Genomic DNA, 15382 nt, shown 5'->3' with positions numbered 1-15382 from the left:
AAAAGCTGATTTGGTGATGAATTTGATGTGGGACTGGAAGGAAAAGGTGGAGTCAAGGATAACTCCCAGGTTACGGACCTCAGAGAATGGGGTGATGGAGCAGCCGTCCACATTGACGAGGAGATCTCCAACCTTCCGGAGCAGGGGCTTGGGGGCCACAACCATGAGCTCAGTCTTATCGCTGTTAAGTTTGAGGAAGTTAGTTGTCGTCCAGTATTTTATGGCAGAGAAGCAGTTAACCAGAGACTGTAGGGGGAGCTGGGAGGATGGTGAGGTGCTGAGATAGAGCTGGGTATCATCAGCATAGCAGTGGAAGATGAGACCATGGTGGCGAATGATCTGGCCGAGGGGGAGCCGGTAGGTGGTAAAGAGGGTGGGGCCAAGCACAGAGCCTTGAGGGACACCGTGTTTGACAGGAGCAGCGGGTCCTTGAGGCAAGCTTGAAGTTTATTTAGCTGATTTAAGTCATCCGGCTTCATAGATAAGTATAATCGGCTGTCATCTGCATAGCAGCGTCTCCTGATGATTCACCTAAAGGAAGAACAGAATTGGACCCAGTAAGGAACCTTGTGGAACGCCATGCATTACTTTTTTGTGTGTGGAAGATTTATTGTTAGTGTGTACAAACTGAAATCAATCTGATAGATATGATTCAAAATGGTTTAATGCGGATCCTTTAATGCCAACTCGATGTTCTTTGTAAAAGGATGTGATGGTCGATAGTATCGAATGCTGCATTGATGTCCAATAGAACTACGGAGAGAAAGACCTTCAACCAGAGCAGTTTCTGTGCTATGATGGTTCTAAATCCTGATTGAAAATCCTCATATATATCGCCACTGATACTAGACAGTCCTCTAGACTGTCCTCGTCAACAAGGCCCCGATTCCCCCCTCCCCCCGACTACTACGGACTGCCCCCCCATCCCACTCTACGTTACATTAACGTAAATATTCCAACCCCGTAACATTTGTACAGACTCACATCAGACACTTTACAAACCCCATATTGTACATTTCTGTTTATACTGTTCATTTTTGTTTATACATTTTATCTGTCATCTTACGTCACTTTTTGTAAAGACTCATAGCCGGCACTTTTTAATCCTCATATTGTACATTTCTGTTTATTTCTGTTTATACATTTTACTTTATTCTATCTCTTATTTTATCTCCATATATTTGTTTGCTTTTATATTTTTATTTTTACTGTATTGCACCAATCACCACAACAAATTCCTTGTGTGTGTTAACAAACTTGGCAATAAACCCCCTTTCTGATTCTGATTCTGATTCTAGTATTAGTAGTGATACCAGCAGCAGAACTGCACGAGTCCAATTTGACCTCCATCGTTACTTGAACATGAACTGATCTATGTCTCCATCTGGTGTCTGAAACATGTTACTGCAGCAACTTCAGGACAAATAGAAACAAAATAAACAAATAGAAACAAATAAACTTAGTTTTAAAGAAACATATTATTTCCTCTTTTATTGTGGATATATACATATATATATATATATATATATATATATATATATATATATATATATATATATATATATATATATATATACTATACATATACATACATATATATATATATATACATACATATATATATATATATACATACATATATATATATATATATATACATATATATATTATATATATATATTATGTAGTATGTATATATATATATATATATATATATATATATATATATATATATATATATATATATATATATACATACATATATATATACATATATATATACATATATATATATATATATATATACATACATATATATATATATATACATACATATATATATATATATACATACATATATACATATATATACATACATATATATATACATACATATATACATATTATATATATATATATATATATATATATATATATATATACATACATATATATACATACATATATATATATACATATATATATATACATACATATATATATATATATATATATATGTATGTATATATATATATATATATGTATATATATATATATGTATATATATATATATATATATATATATATATATATATATATATATATATAATATATATATATATATATATATATATATATATTATATATACATACATATATATATATACATATATATATATATATATACATACATATATATATATATATATACATATAATATATATATATATACATATATATATATATATATATACATATATATATATATACATACATATATATATATATATACATATATATATATATATATAATATATATACATATATAATATATAATATATATATATATATAATACCACCACGGCATCTCCCTTTGCTGTGCGATGCCGCTGCATCTGGTCCCGTCTGCCAGCTCCACTGAATGCTTTCCAGCCTGGAAAGTGTCGTCGAAACTCTTGAATTTCCTGATGTCGTTGATTATGTGAGACGTTGCTCCAGCGTCCACCATGAGGCCTCTCATCTGGACACCGTCCGGTGGCTTCCATCTCCGGGCTGGTCAGGTCCCTGCCATCCACGCCTCCCGCTTTGAAGAAGAAATCTGAAGTGCTCTTCTCGTCAGACACCTTCCGGACACCATCTCGACGATCCTGTTGCTCTTTTCGCCGGCATGTTGAATCTTGATGTGTGTTGCTTTTGAATTTGCTGCACCACGTCTTTTTGTGACAGTCTTTCGCTCTGTGGCCTTTGGGTACCCGCACTTGTAACACACCAAGCTGACATCTTCACCCTTTGTGGGCCCTCGACCTTGTCCTCACGTGTGTTTTCATCACGTTATCTGTTGATTCTGCTGCGTTCATCTTTTCTGTTTGTTCATAATTTCTCAGTCTTTTCTTGAAGTCTGTGAGTGTGACTTGATCTTCATTCTGAGTCACATGAATGGCTAGGGGCTTATATGATTCAGGGTAGACCGTTCAGGATCATGGCTACGGTCAATCCGTCGCTCATAGTTTCACCTGCATCTCTCAGGGCTGTGATGATGGCCTCACCGGCTCTTATCATATAGTCTGTTACGCCTTCCCCACTTGCCATATGAAGCCTGGTCAGTGATGTATATAAACCTATTATACGGGGCTTCCCCTTCCCGGCATAATATTCCTCTCAAGATTTTCAAAGCTTCCCTGCCTTTGTCTGATGCTCATGCATGATCAGTGATAGGGTCTTATCATCTATGAGCCGGATCAACTCTGCATAACAGTCCGCGTTTTTCTTCGCGTCGGCTGCCAAGGCCGCTTCGGTGACTTCGGTTGGTTCATGCAGAATTGTCTCTTTTAACTTCATAGGGCCTGATTTACTAAAGGTTTGCGTGCGTAAAAACGTGTGCAAACTTGACATCACCCGCAAACCAATGTGCAAGCTGATCTACTAACAGCGTGCAAAGAGGACTGCGCCTCTCAAATGAGCAAAATAGCACACGCTGTTCATTTAGTACTTTTGCCCTGATGAATAATCAATATGGGGCGTACCCCGCCAGAAATCGCTAAATACTGGGAGGGGAAAATGCAAATAGGTCCATTTACCACCCGCAATGAGATTTACCAAGCCTGAAGTTTTTGCGGGGATTGTGATTGCGTCTGTATTTAATACGTTGGAAAGGAAGGTGCTAATCTGCCCAGCATTACGCAGGGATGCTTGTTGGTGCCTGATTTGAGGACTGGGGTGGGGATGGCGAGGATTCTCCACATGCAAAAGGAGAAATATTTTATTTGAATGTTAAATCGAGTATTATTCAGCAAAAGGTTGCCACAGGAGGCACATTCATTTTTTTATTTGTGATAATAAATAAATCACGTGTTTTCATGGAGAAAAAAGTGTTTCTTATTGTGCGCCTATACTTGTTCTGCAGTCTTCATACCCCGGTGTTGTGCCGTATTCAGCACCCCTGCCGTGAAAAGCACCCCCTCGTCTGACAAAAATGATATTCTCATTCCGTGTCAGGTTCTGTTTAGCGTCTAGTTTTGTGTTAATGATTCATGTTTAAATGCGCTCATGGATTCCACAATAGTCATACTTTCCCACAATCACAGTCACAGATAACAAAAATCGGGTAAATGGTTATTGATGTCATTAATTAATAGCCTGCTTACTGTGTTGTCTTCCATAATATTTGTAAATATATATAATATAAACTCCTATGTATGCGTTATAGTCTTCTGACGGTATATAACTACTCACATGGTTTCCTTTATCTGGGCCCATAACCTGTAAAACATCGTGTTCTAATGCTCAGCGGCTCCCTGCGTGGAATATTGAAGTAGTAGTCTGACTCGGTACACATTTAGCCTTGCTGGCTTATTTATTTGCTGCTGCTCACATGCAGGAAATATGCAGAATGAAAGAACGCACCGGCAGTGCGCGGATGCAGATGAACTTGGGTCCTCCAGACTCCAGCCCTCCTCTGCAACCACTAGGCCAAATGTAGAACATAATATCGTAAAAAAAAGAATCTCTCTAGGTTGAGACAAAATAACTAAAAGAGTTCATAAGGCAGCAGGCCAGTCGTTAACATCACAGATATCACAATAGCAACAATAAATAAAGTGTTTACAGCTGCATTTCTAGTCTTTGGTTCGCCACCCTAGGGAGGTCTTATGGAAAACTCCTTTTGCATTGGATAAATAAAGTGATCTATATAATCTATATAGATCTATAATGAGAAGTCCAAATAAAAGCAGTAACGGATAAATTAATTAACAAACAGAAGGATCATTATCTGTATAATCAGCTATTCCTTCATTTATTTTTGATTACGGCAGATAAAATCCTACATCATTATGTTTGGTTTCTAAATAATCAGATTGAATTATGTGTTTTGTTACATGATTTAACGTCCATATAAGTAACTGGATTGAACCCAGTGTAACAGGCCGGGTTCTTCAGTGATAGTTCAAAGTAACGTCTTCTTCTTCTTTTTCTTCAGCAGAGCAGCAGACAGAGAGCAGAGAGGACGACCAGTGGGAGTTCCTTCAGTCCTGCTGCTCCACTTGATGGACGATCAGTTTTTGTTACTGCAGGTTTATCTGAAACACAGAGACATCATGGTCAGTTCATCACCTGGAACTCTGGAGACCTGAACAGAGAATCCAGAATCCAGCTTCCAGTCTGCCGTACAACCGTTGGTCTAGGGTAGGGTTGCTACACCCGTAGGTCTAATATAAACAGAACTAACATGGGGTCGTGGGAAGGGGTTTGTTGACCACATAATCTGGTAGGGGAAGACTCTGAATTGGAAGAGTTAGATGGAAATGCTTCAGGAAGTTTTCTAGAGAGCAGGCTTCATAGCTTTGGTGGTTAATTAAACAGTAAACCTACACTTTTAGTTCCAAAACCACATTAATCACCATGGAAACATGTCTGATGGTAACCTGGTAGAGGGAAGGCTTTGTTTTGGTAAGGTTTGGTATCCAAACTTGGTCAATGTCTCAAAATGGCTCTGAGGGATGGAAACCCAGGTTCAGAACTGATCCATGTTCTGTCCACCAGGAGAAGGTGACACGACCACCTACTTCTAAACAATCTTGAATAAACTTCAAGATTATGTCTGGTGGAATGACAGACGCATGAACTAGAGACAAGTACAGATACCAACTACGACATGGATACCAGGTCTACCTTTGTGACTACGACCACAGAGCTAATCCATGACCTGGACGGTAGACCATCAGAGGTTCAGGATTCATCTCCAGGTTTGTTAAACCTCCTTTCTAGAGAACCTCCCAGATGATCGGAGAGGAGCTGCTGAACATACAGATGTTCCTGAAAACATTCTCTCTGAACTTACCTGAAACCGTCAGGTCGACTATCTTACGGTACGACACTGTCTTGACGTAACACTCATATCTGCCCGTGTCGTCCTTCTGCAGGTTCGTCATGAGGATGGAGAAGTTCCCGTTCTTGTATTTATCAGTGAAGCTGGACACTCGACCTCGGTACGTCTCGCCCTGAAAATTGTAATCTGGTGAACTCTTATTGATGTCCAGGACAGACAAGTCATTTTTGTCCCTCCAGAAGGCGTTGACCTCTGCTGGTAGGGGCTGGTCGTAGATGCAGGGCAGTATGATGATTCCTCCAACAAAACCTTCAACTGACTCCAGGCAGCTCACTGAGGGGAGAGGAAGTTCACATCATTACACCTGTCCACCAATCAGAGGCTGTAACCTCCTCTGACAGTGATATAATGAGCATATACCACGGCCTGAAGTGATATAATGAGCGTATACTGTGAGATTAATCCAAGTTTATCATTGTGAAACTGCCAGAATCAGAATTAGAAAACCGCCTGTTTTATCCTCATGACACACGCAGGAGGTTAAAACTGCTGACTTCCTGGTTGGTCAACTGAACCATTGTCTTTAGACACATCTGTGCAAAGCCTCACAGAGTTCTTGTTTGTCCAGAAGGAGCTCATTTATTGACCCTTCATGTTGTTTCAAGACTTTAAGCTGACTTAAAGGTTAGCTAGGTTTAGTTGGACCATCTGATAACACGAGACCCCCATGAAGGTTGGCCTGGTGACTTCTGGTTTGTAAATAACCCAGTGTCTTTAAAAACCATCTGTTCAAACCTCCAACAGAGGGTCCTGTTTTAGTTGACCCCTTGACCCTTTGTGTTTTAAGGATGTCTGTTTGTTTCTTCATACCAAGCCTCTTCAACTGAAAAGTCATGTGTGTGACCATCTGTTTTTGTCAATCGTCCATCTATACATTCACTGTTCCAAATATGGTCAAGTTTCCTGTCAGCTTACTGAATAAAAGCGCCAGCTCTGCAGAGAGCCAGTTGAGAGAGGTTCTGACGAGCTAAGAGGAGGGCCGTGTTGCCTAAAGCTTCTCAGGATTTCTCTCCAACCTTCTGCAGAAGGCCATTGAAAATCATTTCTGACAGTTTCCGGTGTCTTTTTCTAAAGTTATTTATGTTGTGATGACTTTTCAACCTAACAATACCACGGCCTGAAGTGATATAATGAGCATATACCACGGCCTGAAGTGATATAATGAGCATATACCACGGCCTGAAGTGATATAATGAGCGTATACCACGGCCTGAAGTGATATAATGAGCATATACCACGGCCTGAAGTGATATAATGAGCATATACCACGGTCTGAAGTGATATAATGTGTATATATCACGGCCTGAAGTGATATAATGTGTATATATCACAGCCTGAAGTGATATAATGTGTATATACCATGGCCTGAACTGATATAATGAGCATATACCACGGCCTGAAGTGATATAATGTGTATATATCACGGCCTGAAGTGATATAATGAGCATATACCACGGTCTGAAGTGATAGAGATGTTTTAGATTACAAGACAATGCAAATTTTGTATTGCTCACTTATTTTGCCTTATTTTAGTTATTGTGTCGAAGTTTGGGGGAACAACAAATATCAAGCCTTTGTTTATTTTACAGAAGAGAGCAGTACGGATCAGACATAAAAAGGAGGCAAGAGAACACACCAATGGACTTTTTATCAATGCAGGATTAATTTAAACTTAAAGATATTGTTGAGTTACAGACTTTATTAGTTATGTTCAAGGCAAAAGGCAGAATATTGCCTGAAAATATACGTTTTTTTGTGTTTAGTTCAGAAAATAAGGACCATAGGAGGAAATTTGATTTTAAACATCCGTTTGCACGAACTACTTTAAAACAAATGTGTATTTCAGTATGTGGTGTAAAATTATGGAACTCCTTAACAACTGATTTAAAGGATTGTAAAAATATTCACCAGTTCAAGAAATTGTATAAAGACAACACAATCAGACAATATGAATTTAACGGGTAAAATATCTTTTGTTGTTTTTGTATTTTTGTATTGTTGGTGAGTTATTGTGTATGTTTTCTTATTTTTTTGTTTTGTTTTTTTCATTATTTCTTTTTTTTGGTATTATATAAGTAGTGACTGTTGAACAGACGGACAGACCATCTTTATACGAATAGTTTTATTTTTTTTTGAGAAAGGGGCTTGTAATATAAGGCTTTCTTCTTCTTGCCCCTTTTCAAATCATGGAATGGAACATGTATGTAAACTATTTCCATGATACGGAATAAATAAAAATTAAATTAAATTAAATATAATGAGCATATACCACGGCCTGAAGTGATATAATGAGCATATACCACGGCCTGAAGTGATATAATGAGCATATACCACGGCCTGAAGTGATATAATGAGCATATACCATGGCCTGGAGTGATATAATGATCGTATACCACGGCCTGTAGTGATATAATGAGCATATACCACGGCCTGAATGATATAATGAGCGTATACCACGGCCTGAAGTGATATAATGAGCATATACCACGGCCTGAAGTGATATAATGAGCATATACCACGGCCTGAAGTGATATAATGAGCGTATACCACGGCCTGAAGTGATATAATGAGCGTATACCACGGCCTGAAGTGATATAATGAGTATATACCACGGCCTGAAGTGATATAATGAGCATATACCACGGCCTGAAGTGATATAATGAGCGTATACCACAGCCTGAAGTGATATAATGAGCGTACACCACAGCCTGAAGTGATATATTGCTTTTATAAAATGGTTACAATAATGTAAATATGAAAGAGGAATACACAATCTATTTTATGTAGTTTTTAACTGAGAACATGGAGAACATGTGTTAGACTCACCTGAGTTGAGGCAGAAAACCAGCAGCACCAGAAGTAGGAATCTGCAGACAAACCACAGACAACAGTCACATTTCAGTCCTGCTTTCCTCTCTGAAACCCATCTGGACCATCACGTCACATCCTCCTGTTTCACACTAGAAAACACCGGCCTTGTTTTAATAAGGTACCTGTTGGTTTCATCTCTGGCTCAGATACTTGTACCAGCTCAGAGTTGAAAAGAGTTAAAATATCCTTGTTATAGTTTAGTTTTAACCAAACTGAGACCAGATCAGATGTTTCTGGACTTCTGAAACCAGACTGAATGAAGAAGCAGTCGTGAGGCGAAGCTTCTTGCTACTTCATGCTACTTCTTCCGACTCTCGGTGAAGGCGGACGCTTTTCTGCTCCCGCTCCTTCCTATCTGCCCTACTGCTGCTCTTTGTCTTGTCACTCTTTGGAGAACATTTTCACATCCTCCAAACTTTCTACAATCATGGAATTGGTTAACTGGTCTCTCAGCACAATTGACCACATTTTCTTGACGAGAAGACGGAGCAGAGGGGGACGTTTGGTGCTGGTGTTTTGAGAGAAATCTCACTTAGGTTCTAGAGGGGTCGGCTGTGCAAAAATGAATCAGACACGCGCTCGCTTTTGCTATAAGTTATGAATACATTTATTAGCAAAAAAGCAAGCATTTACATAGAAGACATCCACAAAACTACCAGTTTGCTAGGATAAGTTGCCAAGTTATCCCCCGCAAATGGCAGAGCAATATTCCTCACACACAACTACAAAGGTTTTAAGGCCTATCTTACCTCGACAAGGGACTGGAGAGCCGGTAACAATCCTGATACAGAGTAAGCCAAGGAAAAAACAGCGCCGGGCGTCCTGCACTGACCCACGGCAGACTCTAAAATCCGAACTTCCGGCTATCGCGTCTTTATACCTTTCCCTCAGCACCTTGCGGAGGCGGGGGGGGGCCTATTCGCCCCCCCGTCCGCAAGCTCTCAAAACAAGTTTCGGCTCCCACGGGACCAAAATCCCGTGCGAACCAGGCTCTTTCTCACAGAAAAACAAGCATTTGCTATGATAAACAGCAGGTGCGTGGCTGACTAAAAACTAAAGCTGTGTTTTGGGAATCCAGAGCATTTTCAGGACACAAAACGTATTTTTTCTCCCTTCAGCTGGATACACGATGGACTCCTGGAAGACGTGGAGGATCGTGTCTCTGTCCAGACTGCCGGTGGAGGATGTTGAAGATGCTTCATAATTGGATTCATGATAACAGGATTTCATCTTTTTGGAGGTGGCAGTTACCCGGCATATCCACAAATTCAGAAACCGTCCACAGCTATTCTGGTCCTTTTAGAGCTGCCTGACGTGGCTGAAGGGACCAGCTAGGGTCGCCACCCGTCCCTTGAAATACGGAATTATTACGTAATTGGGAATTAAAAGTTGCGTTCCGTATTGAACCGATACGGACATTTATTATGCTCTTCTTTATTGATGTCATGATATACAGGTGAAGGTCTGGAAATTTGAATATATTGCAAAACTTCATTCGTTTCAGTAAATTCAACTAAAAGTGAAACAAATATATTATTTCCCACTACATTCAAAGTTAGATATTTCAAGCCTTTATTTGTTATAATTTTGGTGATTATGGCTCACAGTTTATGAAAACCTCAAATAACAAATCTCAAAAAATTTGAATGTTTTATGAAATCAATAAACAATTAAATCATCAAAATTATAACAAATAAAGATTTAACATATCTTGCTTTGCATGTACGACTGTGAGACTATGTAATAGTGTCCGACCGATCAGCCTTTTTTTCGATTATTTCGATCACCGATTAGGGGGAAATCAAAAAGACCGATAGCCGATATCAGCCAATACGATTATTACCCTTTTTTACCTTTTTGGGAGAAAACAAATTTCAATACAAAAATTCATTTAAATGAATGGTGAGCAATTTATTGCTTTAACTAGGAAGGACAGCAATATTCACTTCGCACGGCTCACACATCAAAAGTGCAAATTATGGAACATCAAACAAAACAAGCAGAATTTCAGTTATTAAAAATAACATTAAGTGAATTTTCACTTTACATAAAATAAAAAAGCTTCCTATAAAAAATAACAAATTAAGAGGAATAACAGCCTCAATTTTAGAACAGTCAGGCACAATACTCCCAATTCCCAGACCCAAACCACAGCAAGTGCCTACTTGGAGGTAGTAACAGTAAGCTAACGAGTACACATGACAAACAACCAAACAGTACAGGTTGTGAAAATAAAACACAGGTTGTTTTTTTAAGTGCAAATATTTACTTAAGTTTACTTAAGTTTGAGCATGTTGAACATTCTTAATACAAAAAGAAAATGCAGTATTTCAGTAAATGATCACATTAGATGCAATTATTTATTTTCGATTTTTTTTGGGGGGGGGGGGGCGATACCGATTATTATAAAATTATGAATATCGTAGTGGGCGACCGATAATCGGCCACGGCCGATTATCGGTCGCCCACTACTATGTAATATATTAGTTTCACCTTTTAAGTTGAATTATTGAAATAAATCAACTTTTACACAATATTCTAATTTTCCAACCTTCACCTGTAGCTATTTTTATATTTACCATCAGAGCATAGGAGGATATTTCAGTTGCTAGCATGGCTAGCTGTCTGTACAGTCATGCAAGTTCAATGCTATTAAAGCTCTTTAAACTTTAAATCAAAGCATTTCGTTTTTTCATATAGAATAACATTTCTATGCAGTTTAAAAGTTTTGGGGACTTCCCTTTTTTTGGCGTCTGCGCTGCTGAAATCTGGGCTTCCCTTATTTCTATTTCTGAAAGGTGGCAACGCTAGGATCAGCTGATCAACCAACACTCAGACTCAAACGTTGGGGGAGAAAAATCACAAGCTGGATGGGATTCTTGAACAGAATCTCAGACTAGCTGCGGTTTTTGAGCTCGTTTGTAGGATGGTAAAGACCTTGGAGAAGTTGGAAGCTCGGCGGGAATTGACCACAAATTCGTTTGATTGCAGCCGCCATTGATGAACCAGAGACTTAAAGGGGACCTATTCTGAAAACCAGGTTTTTTCTTGCTTTAACATATATAAAGTGGTCTCCCCTCAGCAACTCAGAGAAGGAGGAAAGAACCAGATTCTGCAGAGTCTGTACAGCCGCCCGGATGATCGTCCAGTGTGATGTGGATCTACGAGCCAATAAGATTCTGCTCCCCAAAGTTACGGAATGAAAATGTAAACCAGCCCACAACTATAAAACTGTGTAACTGCATGAGCGTCCGACTATCGTAGCACTGCGTGACATCGTCTCTCTGTCCATCTCCCTCCAGCAGCTGCCACTTTATTGAGGTTTTTGTAGTGAAATGAGGAGGAATCATAGAGATAACTTCTCATTTCAACTAACTGGATCAGCCGTTCCTCATCATGACTGTTTCCTACAGTGCTACACCTGCAGGTGCACCTGCAAAGATCTAGACGGAGATAAGGAACAACCAGATCTACCAGGAGAGAATTAAAAAGATCTAGACGGAGATAAGGAGATAAGTAAAACCATCCTCCAGGAGATCTGTTTTACTCTCAGCCGCTCGCGGCTCCAGCTGATTTCTCATCTCATCCTCAACACTTCTCACCTGGCTGTGGAAACACAAACGAGGACGAGGCGAGTGGAGGCGGGACGAGGCGTGCCGAGTAGGTACTAGTGGAAAAGTGCCATATGTTAGATATTCCCACCCTCACTGCTTACACCAACTTCACTGCAGAACACCCGGGTTACGGGCGGGGCCACCGATACACGGCGGCCATTCATCAAGGAGCCGGGCAAAGAGCTCGTCCTGCCACATATGAAGAGGTGCTCAGAGGAAACGCCCACACTCCATAACACATCATAGAGGCGATGAGGAGATGTGGGTTAGATAAACAAAACACAGCTGCCAGCCAGCCACAACAGGAAGGAGGGTGGAGAGGAGGAGCTGTTCTATCTGCCCGTCTACCAAACACACAAAAGCCAGTACGTGGTGTTCCCAGTGCAAGAGGCCAGTTTGCAATGATCACAAACGTGAAGTGGTTATTTGTAGGGATTCAAACCTCCAACCTTCCGATCATTGGACGACCCGCTCTACCACCTGGAACAACTTACACACCACTCTACTTTTATCCGTTTCTCAAGTTCCTTCTTTAAATTGGAATTCAAAATGAGTCCAAATGTCTGATCTGAAAGATTTTCCACTTGCCATCGTCGCCATTTTATTGTGGTTTGGTCGCATGCAGCCACCGTTCACAAAAAGCCAATCATAAGAAAATGTTGCCCACAGCGCCCCCACTGGCCAGGAGGTGAATCATTCAGAGGCTTTGATTAATCCAGGGGTCGGCAACCCAAAATGTTTAGAGCCATATTGGACCAAAAACACAAAAAACAAATATCTGGAGCCGCAAAAAATGAAAAGTCTTTTATACCTTAGAATGAAGGAAAATGGCGAAAGTCGAAATGTCAAGAAAAAAGTTGAAATGTCGAGGAAAAAGTCAAAATGTCAAGATTAAAAAAAGGAAAAAGGAAGAAAAAAGAAAAAAAAGGGAAAAAAGAGAAAATAAAGAAGAAAAAAAGGAAAAAAAGGTCAAACATTTTTGAAAAAGCTCCAGGAGCCACTAGGGCGGCGCTAAAGAGCTGCGGGTTGCTGATCCCTGGCTTAATCCATATTGAATTAGGGCGGAGAGAATTGCGATGCATTGATTTTTCGATATTTTTACCCACCTCTAGTTATTTGTACGACATGTGAAGAATCTTAAGAACTAAATTGACAAGATGTGCTACAAGTGATCAGTTCTATTTTATTTTATTTTGGTCAATGCATCAGTTTATCTTTAGTTATCTAATGTCAGATGTATTTGTGTGTTCCAAAATGAGAAATAAACATGTTTCAAAAGTTACTTTTATTGACTTTAATGTTTGGTCCAAATCACAACTAAAATAGTTAATTGAATAAAAAAATTATTATTATTATTTGCCCTCATTTATCTTTAAATCAAACTTGGATAAGCGGGTCATTTTTGACCCATGTGTGTAAACTTGATATAGTAATACAAAAATGAAGTATATTCAAAAAATAAGGCTGGAAACATATAAATAATGATGTATGGTACTCAAAAACCAGATATCTAAAGAACATGTGGATTATTGAATAGTAAAACATGTTCTCTATAAAGATACAGGAAAGAAAAACTCAGCCTGCATGAGATCTTCCTCTTTTCTATCTTCCTCATTTCCCCGCAGGTTTCTAGGCTGTAATAAACGTCAGCGTTTCCCCTACCATTGTATAGGCCTGGCGGGGCCGCCAGGCCAACGAGACCCCCCGCCAGGCCTAAAAGAAAATGTAATATGCCAAAAATAAGCGACATATCCATTCATTCATAAATCAATGATCATTTACGTTTAGGAGCGCCTCTGTGCTCTGGGCAGCGCCTAGTAACGATGCCAGTATCGCCGCTGAGAGCGCGGGAATATTATTATACATTATGGGATGTATAGAGTTTGTAGCTAGCCAACTATGGCGCCGTCAAAAAAAAGAAAAAAATATCGCGGGCGACAGACAACACGATATAAAGAAATATTTCTGCCAGACTCCGGAGCCACGGAAAATAGATGAAGGGAGAGTAACAGAGGTAACAGAGGAAAACATGACAGGTGAGATGGGAGAAAGAGGGGCAATTACCCTTACATGTGTACAGGAGCAGAGCTGTGCTCTAACAAACTTATTTTATCAGGAATTAATATATTTCATCCATCAAGCTGACATTTTTGCTGACCGTACCTTGCGCAGCGCCGCGTATCCTACGCCGTAGGCTCTGCGTTGGTGTAACGCAACAGTGGATGAGAGTCACCTCCTGATACAGAGTCTAGAATTTCAGCCTCCTAGCTCAAAGCGTTAGTGAACTGTGCAAAAAATAGACACGAAATAGGCCTCATAGGCAAACCTATAACAATACATAACAAACCTCCTGTGCCTACTGAGCATTAATAACATGTGCTTTCAACATTTCGACTTTTATCTCGAAGTGCATAATGAAAAATAAATCTTCCCCCCGTTCTAACTAATATAGAAACATGCTGCATGTGTTCCTTCATTCTAAGGCTGATACAAGACTTTTCATTTTTTGTGGCTCCAGACATATTTGTTTTTTTGTGTTTTTTGTCCAATATGGCTCTAAAACAATTTGGGTTGCCGACCCCTGGTATATACTGTTTATATCTCGTAATTATATATATTTTCTACCTTTTTACTTTTTTACTCCTCCCCTGCATGTGTGTTACTGTAAATTACTGCTGCTGAACAAAGCAATTTCCCCACTGAGGGAGAAATAAAGGATAATCTTAATTTAGTCATGAGTCACTTCCGGTTTTATATTGTATTATAGGGGGAAACCCTTCCTGTAATTCTTAAACATTTCTGTTAACAGTCACCAAAGATGGAAATGCCACGTGTAACTGGAACTTAGAGTAAAGAGCTGAAACAATAAAACCATCTACAGGTTCAAAAGAAATACAAAGAAATGATTTTAGCCAAATACAGGGAAGAGACATGAGGTAAAGATTGTGGGGATTCAGCATATATATATATATATATATATATATATATATATATATATATATATATATAT

The 15382-nt window shown here is 39.1% G+C and overlaps 1 protein-coding gene across 2 annotated transcripts in view; it reads right to left on the bottom strand.

Annotated features, from left to right (window-relative positions):
- Nucleotides 1-4331: 4331 nt before the first annotated feature.
- The window catches only part of LOC133425403 (V-set domain-containing T-cell activation inhibitor 1-like), a 42042-nt gene continuing 30991 nt past the window's right edge, over nucleotides 4332-15382 (bottom strand). For both annotated transcript variants that reach the window (XM_061716253.1, XM_061716252.1), the window contains 3 exons: nucleotides 8714-8754; nucleotides 5840-6160; nucleotides 4332-5078 (listed from right to left, as the gene is read on the bottom strand). In XM_061716253.1, the coding sequence (XP_061572237.1) occupies nucleotides 4975-5078; nucleotides 5840-6160; nucleotides 8714-8754 (466 nt within the window). In that variant the 3' untranslated portion in view covers nucleotides 4332-4974. The remainder of the gene's footprint in view (nucleotides 5079-5839; nucleotides 6161-8713; nucleotides 8755-15382) is intronic.

Source organism: Cololabis saira, chromosome 24 (assembly GCF_033807715.1).
Source record: "Cololabis saira isolate AMF1-May2022 chromosome 24, fColSai1.1, whole genome shotgun sequence".
NCBI lineage: Eukaryota > Metazoa > Chordata > Actinopteri > Beloniformes > Belonidae > Cololabis > Cololabis saira.
Note: the sequence above shows the minus strand (reverse complement) of the source record. Positions and strands in the feature narration are given on the sequence as shown.